The 16,727-nt window shown below is 41.2% G+C and overlaps 1 protein-coding gene across 2 annotated transcripts; it reads right to left on the bottom strand.

The window, feature by feature from the left end:
• Positions 1-203: 203 nt before the first annotated feature.
• Positions 204-16,048, bottom strand: nocta (nocturnin a). Of its 2 annotated transcripts, none has more exons than XM_033633463.2 (3): positions 15,379-16,048; positions 2,541-2,819; positions 204-2,224 (listed from the first exon to the last, which is right to left on the bottom strand). In XM_033633463.2, the coding sequence occupies exons 1-3, from the start codon at positions 15,596-15,598 to the stop codon at positions 1,356-1,358; spliced, it is 1,368 nt and encodes a 455-aa protein (XP_033489354.1). In that variant the 5' UTR covers positions 15,599-16,048; the 3' UTR covers positions 204-1,355. The 2 variants fall into 2 exon arrangements, with proteins under 2 accessions (XP_033489354.1, XP_033489355.1); XM_033633464.2 differs by lacking the exon at positions 15,379-16,048 and adding an exon at positions 5,780-6,889.
• Between the last annotated feature and the right edge of the window lie 679 nt (positions 16,049-16,727).

Consider the following 16,727-nt stretch of genomic DNA (forward strand, 5'->3'; position numbering starts at 1 on the left):
TATATACTCAAGAATATCTGTGGGATGTTTTCCCTAAAAAGCAGTCTTCAGTTGAGTAATCTTACATACCAAACTGTTAGCTAAGTGGTGTGTGAAAAGAAGCCTGTGTGTGTGTGTGTGTGTGTGCTGAAACAAATCAACTGCATAATTCTTAATGAGTAAACTGTACCAACCAAGAAATCAGTAACAAAAAAAGACAAGAATAAGAGAAAAAATAATTACTTTATTTCATATACTAACATTTCTCCTCATGTTCACAGTAGTCACAGCAACAACACTGTCATGATAAGCAATGTCAAACTGAGAGACCACCATCTGTATATAAAGATGGACGACATGACAGCTCCCCAAAAGTGAAGCCAAAACATCTGGATTGCTTCCTCCTGGTGGTTGGCTGCAGTATTGGTCATAAACCCCGCCCCCTCCATGTTAGCAGACATGGGTTGAACTGAAAGATCAAAGTACACGTCAAATCCATTTTTCCCCAATGATGGTCTTATCACAGTGATAAGTGTTTATTCAAGTGTTTGTTTTTCTCATCAGTTTGGTTTTAATAAGTTATTTGATGTTATAAAAAGGGGGTGTAACATTATGATTGACAGCTGTGATTGACTCGCGTTTATGTTGGCCGGGGCCTCGATATAGCAGCTCCACCCCCACTCGCTTGCCTCCAAATGACATCACCAGCACAAGATGGCAGCACCTGTATCCAAGATATTTTGGCTTCATTTTTGTGGGGAGGAGGAGACTTGTCGTCTATCTTTATATACAGTCTGTGTGAGGGACCAGGGAGGATTACTTCAATGCAAAATAATTAATTTAAAAACACTCTAGGAAAAACTGTTGATTATGGTATAATCAACTGTTAAAGGAATAAAATAATTAAATAAATGATAAAAGTCGTACTACAGTTGGTTTTCAGTGTGCAAACTTCAGCAGATGAACCTGCCATTTCAGCTGAAGTTCAGTTAAAGAAACACAGCATTTAGTTAAACGGCTAAAAAAAAAAAAACAGTAACATGGGGATTGACCCACCTTGACACAAGTCAATGGATCAAATCCAAATGTATTGCTATTACTAGAAGTATCCTCTCCATCAGAAATGATGTTACAATGTCTCATTTCACTTCTAATATTACACACCAAAACTATCTTTAAAATAATAACATTACAGAAAGTGGTTTGTGTCTCATTATTGCAAATTCTTCACACTCCAGTCAGATTTCCCCTGCCACAACTCAGTCTGATAGATATCAAGTTCACTTTCCTTACTTACAGTAAACACTGAGCTTGTTTCAAACAGTCCACTCACTCAGTCCTCCTATTGGTCCAGGCCTGCTGCTGTCATTGGCAGCCTACATCAATCTATGGGGCTCCTCCCTGAAGCTGATGTCACAGAGCAGTGATAGATGGTCAGAGGGGTAGTGGTAGGAGGGGAGGCGGTCTGGGCCGATCTGCTCCTCTGTGGGAATGTCCAACAGGCACTCAACACTCAAAGCATCATGGGTATACCAGATATAGTCCAGAGTGCTGCAGCTCTCTCCGGAGGGGCGGATCTTCCACGTGGTATAGGCTGGCTCTGTCTGCCCATCACGGCTAAGCAGCTTGTATGCGGAGTTCAGGCCAAGAGTGGAGGAGCTGAAGCGCCGGTAAACATCTTCTGAGGGTTCTGCGTTAAAGTCCCCACACACTACCAAAGGGATGGTGCCTGACACCACCTCGTTCTGTCTGCTGCTGACGTTAGCAGACGTTATGCTGCGTAAACTTTGCAGCAAGTCAGCACCCTGTGCACTACGCAGCCTCTCCCAGCCGCTACGAGCTTTCAGATGGGTCACGGCCACGCACAGCTTCTGGCCCGTTACCTGGCAGTTCAGTGTCTGGACAATGGCTACCTGGTTGGTGGGCAGCATCATAGCTGACAACCGCAGGTGAGCAGTGGACTGGAGAGAGAAGCGTGAGCGGCGGTAAAACAGAGCGCAGCCATCAGGACCATTATTCTGCTCAACATCTAGACAGGGAGACCAAGGTTTGGCCAGGAAGGTGCCATGGTAACCGAGGCTGGCCATGATGGGCTGGAAAGTGTCAAAGTAGTGGTCCACTTCCTGTAGGCACAGGATGTCTGGGCTGTAGGTGAGGATCTCCTCCAGGATCAAGTACTTCCTTTCCTCCCAGTTGAGAGCGTCCAGTGGACAGCGGATGAACCCGTCCTTTCCCTCACCAAGAGCTGCAAACAAAGAGACAGTTTCATTTTTATGCCAAATTCATTCATTTTTATTTTGGACTCACAGTGGTGCTTTGAGCCAAATGGTCATACATCTTAGTTTAGCATGTTAGCAGAATCAACACTGAACACAAACGGCAGCTGCGGCTGATTGGGGATGTCTTTTGTTCTGCAGGTACAGTATGTGGTCAAAAACCAAACTTGAAATGCTACAGCCACGCTGCTAGTGTGCAAGTAAGCCCTCCAAACTTCTAAAATTATTCAAGTCACTGGAATCCTCACAAATCCACAGATGTATGGTTGATCCAAAGATGTCTACCTTGTGCGAGTATATTCCACTGCATGATCCGTATGGATGGATTATGCTTGTGGCGGCAGGGAACCACACCGCTGGGATAGACCAGATCCCGATGTGGCCGCGCTGGACGCCTCTGCAGGGCCTCCTCGCACTCTCGGAGCAGCTGGTCTGGGTCAATCTCAGCCAGGTCCTGGTCTGGGTTGTCCTCTGGGTACGGGTCAGGCTGGGCCAAAGGAGCGCTGTTCAGTGACTGGGCCAACGTGCCAAACAGCCTGCTGCTGCTGCCACCCATTGGACACACTAATGGAGAGGAAACAAGGGAGAAACACATGTGGTCATTAAAAGAGCTCTGTGTGTGTTTGGTAACATTAGCCACCATAAGCTACTGATCATACCAGATCAAGTAAGATTGTATCAGCAAACCCCAGAGCATATTGACTTGAGCAAGTGTGTGTTTAAGTGCTTATGAATTCAACCTGTCATTAAGAATACAATTGTGTTGTTCCTTCTTTTGCAGTTATGTACAGAGTCCCACTTTAACAGAAGCACCATGTGGTTTCTTTTAGAAGAACTGAGAGACTGTACACCTTCACTGCCAACATAAATAGAGACGTGCCAACAGTCTGCCCTGTAGACAGGACAAAGATTTTGTTGCTATTTTGGTTGCTTTGGCTGTTCTATGTTTCAGAACATTAAACATTTGTTCAGAGCACTCACTAAAGTCCTGACCAAGAGAAAACAAACATCATGCAAAGGGAGGAGAGGCACTGACAGGACATTCATCTCATTTTCAGTGAACATCATATCAGCCTGATATGTCTGCCACAACAAAGTCACGTTATCTCTTGCTTCAACTGGTAGTTGGTAGATCAATCTTTAAACTGTCAGAGGTCAAAGCTTGTACAGAGACTGTTGTATCGGACTGTCAGGCACACGAGACTGGCTGTGTAGTAGATACTCAAACAGAGGATCATATGTGCTTTCCTGTATCTACAACACTATGAGACAAGGCAGGTTGACTCCGGGCAGTGTTGCTAAACTGGAGAAAACACAAACTTGGAATGCTGCTGGATAATTGCTAAAATAAATGAGATTTTTACTTTGTTGTTGTCCTAGTAACATTTCTGAAGATGCATTGATCAGTCAGTACGTTAACATGCTCAGTTAGGTTGAGCTATGGTCATGGCTCGACTAGGCTGTTTACTTGGACCACTGTTCTTGCGCCAGTATACAAGCATGGGAGGGGAATTGATTTATTGACTGAAGTATGTCTGACTCTGCTACGATAGGTAATATGCCCCCTTTCAGCTTGTTAGTATTGGACCTTTTTTTTTTTTTTTTGACCTATTACATCACAGACCAAACAATCTACAAACAAGTTAGCTACAGTTAGTGGCAAACGGGTACCATGTTGGGACAACTTCACAGCTCTGTACATTTTGTCTGTCCAAAAATGCAAGGGTCTAGATGTAGATTTTGCATGTTGTTACTGCCTTCTTCTTCTGTTACACATTTAATCCTATTTGGCTTCCGGGTCAAACCCAGGGTGGAAACTCGGGAGCATGCGTAGAGCTCCTTGGCCAGTTTGGGTCCAAATGACTGTATGCATGCAAGAGTAATCACATTATGTGGGTGTGTTAGTCCAACTGTGAGAAATACCATTTAGTATGATTTCAATAGGACTAACATGTTTACATGTATTTTAAAAGTCCGGTTTCATTCGGACAAACACAATAAATTATTTTTCTCAAACCTCATGTAAACATACTGAATGTTTCCCCACCACTGAACAGTGCATGTTCAGAGCTTAAGGCCTAGGCTGACTGCTTTGGCCTGGTGGAAGGGCAAGGGGTGGTGGTGGTAATAATGGAGGGCTAGCACAACTGAGCACTACCACCTACTGCCATGCCAAGTTCTGTTCTCTAGTAAAACACTTAAAAAGTTTCTTTAAATATTTAACAGCTAGCTTACTTTCGTAAATATTTACCAATTACTTTTCCAAATCCACTTGAACCACCTTTCACATCGACATAAACTAGGTCCACAGCACAGCACTTATTTATTAAAAAAAAACATGTCACTTTTGAATTTGGGTCATCTGTCTTTTTTCTTTCTTACAAAACAATGGTGAAGAACAGCAGGGTTGATTTTCTCATTACCTTCACGTCACCCATTCAACTGACTCTAGCACTTCAGATAAAAGAAACTCAGCCGTCCTGATGTCATTACAGTCGTGAACTAACCACAGAAATTTGTATTGTTCTTACACTCATGGTGCTGCTACAGTTCAGGCATGTGGCTGCTGCAGAATGCATATAGGGAAAACACTGCAATGGATATTTGGTTGTTTTTGGCATTAAAGTTTTCATGCACTCAATATTTCTCTTACATTTTGGTCGCAAATTTGTTCAAATCTGTGTCAGTGAGCACTTCTCTTCTTCCAAGATAATCCATCCACCTGACAGGTGTGGCATATCAAGATGCTGATTTAACAGCATCATTACTAAACGGATGTGTCTTGGGATGGTCACTTAAATCTACACTTTAAAAAATAACTAAAACTGTTTTAAGTCTTTCAGCCCTTCATTATACTACCTTTGAATAAGCACAAAGTCATTCATACATGTTTATAATACAACCTTTAATTTCACCTTTCACTTGAAAAACATTTTAAAAAACTGCTTCAAAAGTCGTTTTACTTTATATTTCATAATTCCCTCTCTATATCTTATATTGCTGTTAAAAAAAACACATTTCTTCTTCAAACAGCTGTATTTATTCAAGTTTCTCACCAAAAACTACATTTTACAAGATTACACTAAATGAGAATGTTAACGTTCACAAACACTCATTTCTACTGAATAGAGCTTGAATGCATCATAATGTAACTTAATGCAAGCTGTTAGATGTCAGTAATTAATAGTCAATGTATTTTCCTTGCACCTGCTCATTTATTTCGGTTGATATGACACTACAGAAAAACATTGGCCACTGCCATTGGTGAATGTCATCTTATTTGCTGATTGGCTGGTGGCAGTCAACAAGATGAATATCACCCGATATAAATGTTGAGCCAAAAAATCAGTGCATCCATACCATCTTCCTTTGCTTCCCTCCTCAACAGTTACTCTGACATCACCAATAACAGTAGAGCCTCTGAGACAGTGAGGCCCTCACCTTTCACCTCCTCACTGCTGCCTGCTTGTCTCTTACTCACTGTTCCAGTCACTTTAAGTAACTGTGTAGTATAAATGTCTTACCCACAGCCTCCATGTCTTGTCAAATGTTTTCCTCCTTCTTCCTCCTACGTCACATGCTTTTGTCCTTCTTCCTGCGTCTGAGGACAATCTGCCTGCCATTCACTCCTACACTTTTATCCTCTAGTACTACATATGCTGTGACTCATCCTTTATCTGTCCTGCCTTCTAGGATGTCTGTCTCCCTCTCTCTGAATCATCAGTCTCTACCCCTCCCTCCCCGTCTATCACTCTCACTCACTGGGTGACAGAATAACCTCTAGAGAGCAGGTAGACACAGTGAGCCTGTCTCAGACATGGAGAGAGAAACATGAGGACCAATAAGGTTTCTTCATTATCACAATTGCCTTATGCTGATTGTGAAGAACAAGAAGCATCTTGAGCATTAAAAAAGGAAGATGGAAAGGAGAGTGAGGATGGTCAGAGTTGCGGGGGTGGGTAGGAGTGTATTTGGTGTGTGTGTTCGTGTGGCATGAATGAGGATGTTGCCTAACTAAAAGGATGAGTAGGTGGGGTTTTGACAAGAATGGGTATGTTGTGTAACAGGTGGGGTTGGCAGGGCTATCCGGTGTGGTGTCACCATGTTCTCTGGATATGTGAGAATAGAGGAGGGAAGGAAAGACACAGTGTGGGTTGTTCTCTCTGTCAGTGGCACATTTACATGGTTGAAGACATTTGTCAGGCTGGTTAATTCACTCATCTGACTTAGGGTCAGTGTGCACTCTTTCCTGAGCATAATGGTATACAAAACCTGTGGAACACTAACATACTCCATAAAACCCAGGGGGAAGATGGTGCTACTCAACTACTCATACATACACCTCAAAAGGTGACATGTAAAGTGCACTTTTTGTGGCTGTTCCCCATTAATCCGTGTCCCTGCTGTATCTAGACCCCCAAAGCATGAGCAAAGACCATCCTCTTTTCCTCTGATTTTCTGTCACTTGACCAATCATTTTGGCCCCACAATTCATGTATTTATCTTTTAAGATGACTAAAATATTTTGTCCATCCTTGCAAAATATCACCAGAGGCTCTGTCAAAGTACTGGACAAACTACATTTTAACCTGAGGGTGCTTCATTTAAGAAAAAAAAAAAAAAAAAAAAAAAAAAAAATCAGTGGATCAATGAATTATAACAATTTCAAACACAAGTACATAGATTGGCTTCACTACAACTCGCAGCAGTCACAGACAAACACTTGTGGTAATCCGGACACATTTTCCCCACAAATACAACATGCTAACTTTATTAGCACAAGCCTATGACATTTTATATTGTATAAATTAGCCTAGCAACTAGCGATCTTCTCATCTTCTCATATAAAACCAAGGACAACTGCAACATTTAACAAAGTTAACAGTACACAGTTTTGCTCCATTACAACTTACAAAGTTCACTGACAAAACAACTGTCCTGTACTAAACACCTTTTTTAAACAAATACAACATGCTAACGTTATTAGCACAAGCCTATTGCATTTTTAATCGTATTGATTAGCCTAGCAGCGGGCGATCTTTTCCTCTTCTCATATAAAACCAAGGACAACAGCAGCATATAACGAAGGTAATGACATACAATTTGGCTCCATTACAACTCACAAGGTTCACCGACAAAACAACTGTCACACTAAACACATTTTCCAAACAAATACAAAATGCTAATGTTATTAGCAAAAGCCTATGGCATTTTACATTGTATAAATTAGCCTAGCGACGAGTGGAGATTTCCTCTTCTCATATGAAGCCAGGATAAATCCCGAAGTATAAATCCATTGGGATAAATCACACACAAGACTTAAAATGCTATTTTAATGTAGGCATTATTGTCTTCGCAAGTTATTGTTTCTTATCTTATCTTATGTTTTATAAAATCTCTTACTGTGCCTAACTTTAGTGGATCCAAACATATCTGCTGTGGAATTAATCTGCAGATGCTACAGTTCAAAATGAGACCAAAGCTCCAGAAATGCTTTGTGCTCCATACTCTTGCTGTGTGATTTTGTTAAGGACTTGCGGTCCCTCACAGCTGGTTAAGAGGAGTGAGGAGTCAGCAATGATATAAAACAGTCAATGAAACAGGTTTTCCAACAATTACAAATCACTGTGACCACCAGAGGTCCTTGAGCATTCAGTCATAAATGTGCACACAAAATAGGCTGATTGGTCCAGTAGTATTTGAGATTAGCTGCGGACAGACAGATACACACACTAACACATGACTGCATACATGATCCCCTCCAGACTTATTCCTGACAGGGATAACACCACCACTAACTGTGACCTCAAAATGAACAATTATGTCATATAGATATACATCATATCAACCACTATTTTGCAAACAATGCAATTACTTAGTCATACTTTGTCATACATAATGTTCTCCTTCTCCCTTATCATTCATACGCAGCTGAGATGTGGATTCCAAAGGTCTGGATGCTGATGTTTTCTACAATGATAATGTCTTCAGTCAAATTGCATCCCATCCACACTATCAGAGGACAATGACACTGACTGGACCAGATTTGATTTAACTGTTGGCCACATATAAAAATACAGCACCAATAGATGGAATAAAATGGATGAAGGAAATTGATACACTCACACATATATACACACACAGTTTTCGGTCTGTCCACTGGTTATCCACCTATCGCGCTTCCTCTCTTCCTGCCTTTCGTCCTCTCAGTCATCCCTTGCTCTTCCTCCTTCTCTCTCCCTATAGACCAGGACTGAGTGTTAGCACACAGTCTGCTGGATGTGACTATGGAGGGACAATGTGACTCTCATTAGACAGTCCCAGTGACTGCTGCTGTGGCAGTCAGATCAAGGAGTTGACTCAGTCATTAACTAGCCCATCCAAGAATGCTCTCCCTATCTCTCACTCACACACAGAGACACACACACACACACACACACACAGAGTAACAGAGCACTGCAGCATAGACAATTCAGGGAGAAAACTCAGTCAGCTGGAATGTCAGTCACACTTTTGTCACAAGCGGCCACATTCACTTTGTTTTCATTGTACCTTCAACATACAGTATGTCCTAAGATGGCACTCATAAGCCACCAGGACAGAAGGTAAGTGTGCCTGCTGCAAAAAATGCCAACAGCCAGTACACTTCAAAGATAGTTTTGGTAATATTATTTAATTTTTCTTGTGTGTGTATTAAAGCCTGATATATCTTATTTCTGCTACTACTAAAATGTAAATAGGTGACTCGTAAAAATTCACCCCTGTACTGTTGTCACGATTGTGGAAATTAGCTATAGAGACCAAAACAGCTTTTTGTACCAGGCTGTAAACATTTTTATTTCTGCTGTAAAGTTGGGCATTTTAACATGCGGGTCTATGGGGATTGACTGGCTACAGGAGCCAGCCTCAAGTGGCCATTCAGCAAGTTGCAGTTTTTGGCACTTCTGAGTTGGCTTCATTTTTTAGCTGCAGGGGTGGCTGCTTGGTAGCACTGCACACTAATACTGTCATATGCTGCATGCCCCAGTAAAACTTCAGGAAGTTATTAAAAATTAAAAACCGCCCAAGCCTAAATGGTACAACAAATTTATCACATACTGTTGTGTAGTAGTGCTAGCAAGAGTGAATAAAGTAACAGAACAAGCAACAGTAAAAGTGTAGCTAACTAAGTGAGTTACACATAAATCATATCTGTATAGCAGAAAACCTACAAATCAGCACCACTGTTGCCCTCACTTTGCACTTGAGTGTAGTTTTTTTTTCTCTGTACCAACGAAAAGAGCACATGGTGGCAGAAGTCCAGTTCCAGGACTAAGTGAAGCTGCTTACACAGACAGAGATCAAATTCCAGGTCGTCGTCTCCTCTGCTCTGGCAAACACATGCCAAGTAACTGCATTACTGAGTGACATATTAGATTAAGAGGTACAGGGTGAAAAATGAATGAAGGACTGTCCTGTATAGATGTGACATTAATCAGACACTGAGTGTTCTGTGGAACTGCAGAATTCCACTGAAAACTAGACACAGACTGAGACTTATAGAGGTTTAAAGGATGATACTGTCAACCATTGTTTGAGTTGAAACCCAGCTGCAACTGCCATGGCTGAAAAATTAAGCCAACAAAGAAGCGCGTTTTTTAAGTTTTAATACGTTCATACATTCCTGATGTTTACTGGGGCGCGCAGCATGTGACAGTATTAGTGTGCAGTGCTACCAAGGAGCAACCTCTTTGGCTTAAAAAAATGAAGCCAACTCAGAAGTGCCAAAAACTGCACTACATTGAGTGGCCACTTGAGGCTGGCTCCGGAAGCCAGTCAATCCCCATAGACCCCCATGTTAAAAGATCCAACTTTATGGCAAAAATAAGCATATTTCCAGCCTGGTGCATAAACGTTTGGTATCTAAAGCTGTACGGAGGGTAATTTTTTAAAAAGCATCTGTTTAAATGTTATTTAAGCAATATCACACGAGAGGGAGTGATGTTGTGCCTGCGGCCTCGTGCCTACGACCGAATCACAGCCGTGACGATATCACAGTACAACATCACGAGCTCGAGTGTGATATTGCTTTTATACAACAGTTCAACAGTTAAATAAGCAAGGCTGATTAAGAAATGTTGAAAAATGAGGACAAAATAGATAATTTAAGCACTTTATTTGTCTTCCGCCAACAAAAATAGTTCCCTCAGGACTCCGCTGTCACCGTTGCTATGTAACGCAGACATGGTGCGCCAGGCACTTACTCTTTATATACATTTATCTGCACGTTTCCATTAATTGTGCAGCCGGTGAAATAAGTCTCTGGTGACTGCATGGTGGACTGTCGCTTCACAGGCACAGCCGACTCTGCCTTCTGATCTGACAGTATGTTGCTTTTCTCCAAGTCATTGAGCTCCGCTGATGAAACATTGACAAACCTGGATGTGTGCTCAGATGGATTCAGCTTCTCCTCTCCCTCATCTTCCTCTGATGACCATTCATAGTTCAATTCAAAACTTATTTTAGGAAATAAATCCATATTTTTGGCTGTTTGACAGTGGATGAATTAATTAGCCTACAACGCAACTGCTGACCTAACTGACACTAACCGTCAGTTTTGATTTGATTGTTGATTGCAATCAGCTGTGAGGCGGAGTGATACATACACAGTGAAATAACAGTGATGTTGTACTCCAATATCATCACGGTTTTACTGTCTCTTGACCAATCAGATTGCAGGGCCGGAACTAACTGTTGTATAATAGAGCTTAATTTTGGCATTGATTAAATGCATGGTCATTGTAAGTGACAGGTGGGTGTTGTTCGTTGGTAAGTCACTACCACGACGACACCATTGGTTAGGTAACATGACCATGGCGCAGCCCGAGATTAATCGAGTATTTGCATCACCATAGCTGCCGCTATTTCAGTGTGTTAGAAGGTTCATTAAACTTAAGTGTAACATTGTGGTCGCCTAAAGAGTTCAAGATCTTGAATTAAAAGACCCTCTCAACAGTTAGATATTCACTTTTCCCAGTAAATACATTTTATTTTAATGGTTTTAAGCCTGTTTTTGATAGTGAAAATTAGCATTATCACAGTTAACCATGGCAGTAAATCAGTAAACCAAGCTAGCGTTAGGGTTAGCACAAACCTCCAAATATGGTTACATCTAGCTCCAAAAATCCAAGATGCCGACGGCTAAAACGCCAAAATTGAGGCTTCAAAACAGGATTCCACAAACTATTGGATGCTGTCAGTGACTTTGTCCATTATTTTATACAGCCTATGGTTGAAACCTCTGATAATCATTACTAAAATCTTGTCAACCACTTTTGACCACTTACAAAGATCAACTGTTACTCACCACATTTGATTAAGCAAGTGTGTTAATATCCACATGTAAGAAATGTAACTGCCATGAATCCTTTAATTTTTGAGCTGTACAACTGGCCAAACTTTATCACAGTCATCACATCAGTTTTCTGTTTTAGTGTTAGTGCTGTTGTGTCGACACTGTCAAGCTAATTCAAGAAATTTTAATTGTGAGTGAAAGATAATATAGGCCTGACTGATTGATGTAACCATAGTGTGCACTCTCCCTTGACCCATGTCTCTATGGTTATATAACTGGGCCTGACCAATCCCATTACAAATGGAGGCCAGTTAAGATCTGCATGGAGTTAGATTAAGAGTTTTAACCTCCTGAGAAACACGGGAACTATTAAAGTTTCTAATTTTTGCTGCTGACCCAGGCCATGTGGGAGTGAGCGTGCATGAGTATGTGTGTGTTTGTGTTTGTGTGGATGTGACCTGAGCACAGGTGTGAAATAATAGACCTGACATGTTTCCTCCTGACAATACCTACAATAGACAAACCCTCAACCTAGTCAGACCTGCTTAAAGACTTTGACCGAAACATTGCTTCCTGTGACATTCAATCACTACAAGTTTTTAAAGGCAAACATTTCATTAAAATCAGGCTTACTTTAGACAGTCATAATACCATGTGTCAGTTCTCAGTAAACCGAGACATCGCCGTGTTTCCTGCTGAAATAGTGGCATGGCAGACAGTTGTGTTTTTTACAGAGACCTTGCTGTTTCCAAAGGGGATTGCTTCCCCAAAAACCAGGTATTTTAAGCCGAAATGTGATCTTCTCCTGACCAGAACCAAGTGGTTTTTGTGCCTAAACTGAACCACCTGTTAACCACAGTGTTCAAACATAGAGTTTCAAAGTAAAGTTTCAACGTATCTGTTTACATGCCAGTGTCTATCAATGTCTAGCTGTTTTAAAAATCCAGCTGCACTGATCTGCAGTAGTCTTTCCTGTAATCTAAAGCAAGCAGGCAGATCATGTGTATTAACATCTCAGCAGCAGGTTGAGCTCTTGTTCACCACACAATCCTGTCAGCCTATTTGTCAGCTAGTTAAATGAAGCGCTAAATTCAGTGGGATGAGAAGTGCAGTGTCATCGTCTCCAGTGGCAGGAAGGAAACAGAGGCCACTGGAACAGATTACCAGACAGAGGTATCTGCTTAAGAGCCACATCAAGAACATCCTGTATCACAGTTTTAGAGAGGGAATAAATAGAACCAGTGACTCAGCAGGGCCAGCGTAAGGTACACTAGATGAAGAAAAGAGCTCCAACATTGGAAACTCCAGCAAACACACTGAATGGTTGACAAGTAATGAGGTAATGTTACAGATAAGCATGCATAAAAATGTACCCAACACTAGCTAGTTATTGGCCAACATGGACAGGACAAAGTCATTAAACTGCTCAGAATAATGAAGTTTCAACTTATACTGTTCTGTGACAACTAGGGCTGCCAAATGATTAGTGTTTCTTTTTTTTAAAAATGAGTTATCACTGAATCTCAATCGTTAATTCCGATTAGTAATTAATTAGTCTTTTTAATGACATGTTTAAAAATCCATCATTATGCATTACAAGACACTTGTGAAGTCCATCTTCACAAGGTGAAGCATTTCTTACCACAGTGTCTTGGTTGGGAATCAAATGAAAGCAAAAAAATTTACTGTATGATCTTGACTTTCAGATTTCTTTCTTTCAAATCAGAGCTGCAATGCTACAACAGTGTGGTCTTGAAACTATGAAAACATTTCAGCCTGAAGACATCACTTAGACCAGAGTCTTTCATGATGTTGACTGGTCTGCAGTCAGTTGCCACACATTTAGCAAGCATAGTAGTTAACTTCTTTGATTTACTTTCATCGGCAGGTCTGTGAGGATTAGATCACTCTTAAACAGTGCTTTGCTGGCTTTGGCGATGCCGCCGCCCGCTGACATTAGTTTGATCAGCTGCACCTGTATGCTCAGCTCATAGGTGGAAGCTGAAACTCAAAATACTTCAGTGATATGTTCATTCCGTTTGACACAAAGTGCATATTACTTTTGACTTGTCAACTGAGCCATCTGAGAGTTTTTTCAGTGAAACGAGACATTCAAAAGCTCAATACTGTCGTTATTCTCTATCACTGTGGCAACAGAGGCAAGAAGCTGTGGCAGCTCGACTGGTGTGTCAAAGGGATAAAATAGCAGCATGTGATTTAATTTTTTTTTAGTGCTTTATGTTTGGACCTAAATAAGTCATTTACAACAATTTTGAGAATTGATAAATTGTTAAAGTCTTTTAGCAAAAAAAGGCATTCACCAATGTTATCTTTAAAAAGGTATACTCTGCAGGATTTTCCTAAAAAACAATGTAAGGTAAGGTAAGGTAACTTCATTTGTACCCGAAGGTAGATTTGGTTCACAGTTTAAGTGATTTGGCTTCATCCACACAAAACAGACAAACAGGTCTGTATGAACTCATACAGAAGTAATGCCTCTCAATCATTACTGATGACCCACCATAAGTGTATCAGCCTGCAGAGACTCTGCCCTCTGCCTGGATTTTCTTATATTTTCTTATTTTGCTGGGTCCAGGATGTTTCTGGATACAGCCTGAAGCTGAGGTTGGGACTTTATAATAACTGGGGCTTTCACTTTTGCTGGTGATGCTGCATTACCAGTAACCAACAATTCCTGCATAGTATACCTTTAATGTGAGGCTTTGTTCTATGTGCTTGCAAATTAAATTCGAGCAGAAACGTTTACAAACATGAACAGATAAGTCGATCAACAGAAACTAAATCAGCATCAATTTGGAGAATCAAATGATGGTTTCAGTCATTTTTCAAGCAAAAATGCCTCAAATTTGCTGATTGCAGCTTCTAAAATGTCAATATTTCTGTGCTTTTTGCTTTGTAGTAAACTCAGTATCTTTGACTTATGGACTGCTGGTTGGATTTAAAACCTTCAAAATGTTATCTTGAGATCGAGGAAATTGGGATGGATATTTTCTACTATTTTCTGACATTTTATTAAGTTAATGACTTTATTTATGGACATAATTGTTTGCAGGTATTTTAGTTAAGTTTTATTCTGAAGTTCTGTAAATGAATATTTGCTATTTTTCTCTATCATTATATATTAAATATGTTTGGGTTTTGTACAGTTGGTTAGACAAGACATTTGGCAACCTCATCTTGTAGGCTACTCTCCTGAAATTCTATAAACTAAATCTTTAATTGATAAATGACAAAGACTGCCCTGGCTGGCAGCCTTGGTACTTTGTCTGATTTTATTTTTTTGTTCAGTTTTCAGGTCTCTCTCTTTGACTGAAATCACTGGGGTGGGTTTTGAACATTTGATTATTCACTTGTGGAACTTTTTCACAGTTTTCCACGCAGCCAGAAAGTGTTGCAGAAATTCTAGTTGAAAGAGCAGCAGCTTTCTCTGAGATTAACAAAAGATGGTAGTAAAACTGAGACAGCGGGGACTTATGAAATGGGGGTTTAGGGTCCTCTCCAAAAGTTTTTGAACAGTAGTTAAATGGCTTTAATGAGAAAGACAAATTGCCATGGCATGCCAATACTCAGGGCGACGTGTGTGTGTGTGTGTGACCCCCCCGAAATCGACACCTGCGGATCATTTCGCCAGCCACATTTTGAGTCATGGTAACGTTAATAGACATTGATGAGTAACGTTCAGTTTGTTTCAACGTAGTGGGGTAGAAAGGTCAAACCACCGCGGCTGGTGAGAACTGGTTGAAAGAGTGAGATGTACAGTAGGCCTACCTTGTGCTGCCGAAGCGGTGGAGGCTCCAGTCGGCTTCAGCTGGGAACTGGTCACTTTGACCCCCCCTCCTCCTCCGACACCGACCCCGGAGTGACAGTACCTTGTTCCCGCCGCGGCTGAGACTGGTCCCGGTGAAAACGGTCTCCTGGTCGTCGCCCCCCTACGCGACGAAACACACAGCTGGCTCAATAAAGCCGAACAGCGGCGAGCTGGGTTCATTCTTTACTGTACTGAGTCTGGCGAAACAACTGAAAGTTACCGGCGGGGTGCCGCTGTCTTTTCACCTGTACTATAGAAACTGAGCCATTTATTCTACAAAAAGCTTGAGAATGTTCCCTTCACGCGGTGTTACAGCATTAACTTCCTTTTGTCTTCGTGCCTTTGAAGGTAGCCTAATAGAAAGCCGGTAAAAGTTACATCATTTTTTCTGGTGAGTCACGGAACTCTGGCTGCGGAGGGGTTGGCAAATAATGGGCTAGTCCATAATGCTTTACCGAGGGCAGCACAAAACGTCAACATTAGCCATATATTTAAGCAACTTAATAGACGTTGTTGTAAATGTACCTGATTGTTTGACTTTCATTTGCAAACAGATTCAAGTCTAAGTTTAAAAAACGGTACAAACAGCGGTCCCCTTCACACCGCCCGTGGTTAGAGCCGCGCTGACACTAGTATCAATGAGGCGGTCACATGCAAGAAGAGGGCGTTAACGTGGCATACACAAGCCAATCAGCGTTCAGTGCGCTTATTCGTCAGGTATGACGACTATGACGTCAACAGCATGCCCATTCACGTCTGTTCCCAAGCCTTTTCACATTATATCACCTCCCTTTACCCGAGAACCTGTCCTGTAAATCCATAAGAACAGACTGGCCTAGATCAGCCAACATTCTGTCAGTATGTAGACCTAAACTGTTGGCCCTGAGTTTTTTGTTTGTTTGTTTTTTCATTTCTTATGCCAAGGAGTTCTTAATTTTCTAGAAATGACAAGTTATCTTACGGATACAAATCTATGTCCAAAGTTTGTTGCCATAGGTTGTAGCGTGCAGCTAAAATTGAACCTATGGCTGTTGCAGCAATGACATTGCCTCTGTATATGGAATGCCTGTTCTACCTGTTGAGCTATTGGGCACCCCAGTGTTCTTTTTTTTTTAATCTGATCTGGAGTTCATTGAAGCCAGAATAATGTTCTGAAGCTCTTATATAACCAGGTAAAGGGTCAGTAGTGTCATGATCCACGGCTGTATCTCTGTTAATCATTTATCAACTCCAATAAAACAGTGCTTTCAAGGTTACATGAGTTGTTCCAGGTTTGTTTTCAGTACAGTACAGCACATGTATGAATAAC

The sequence above is a fragment of the Epinephelus lanceolatus genome, chromosome 7, assembly GCF_041903045.1.
Source record: "Epinephelus lanceolatus isolate andai-2023 chromosome 7, ASM4190304v1, whole genome shotgun sequence".
Taxonomy (NCBI): Eukaryota; Metazoa; Chordata; class Actinopteri; order Perciformes; family Serranidae; genus Epinephelus; species Epinephelus lanceolatus.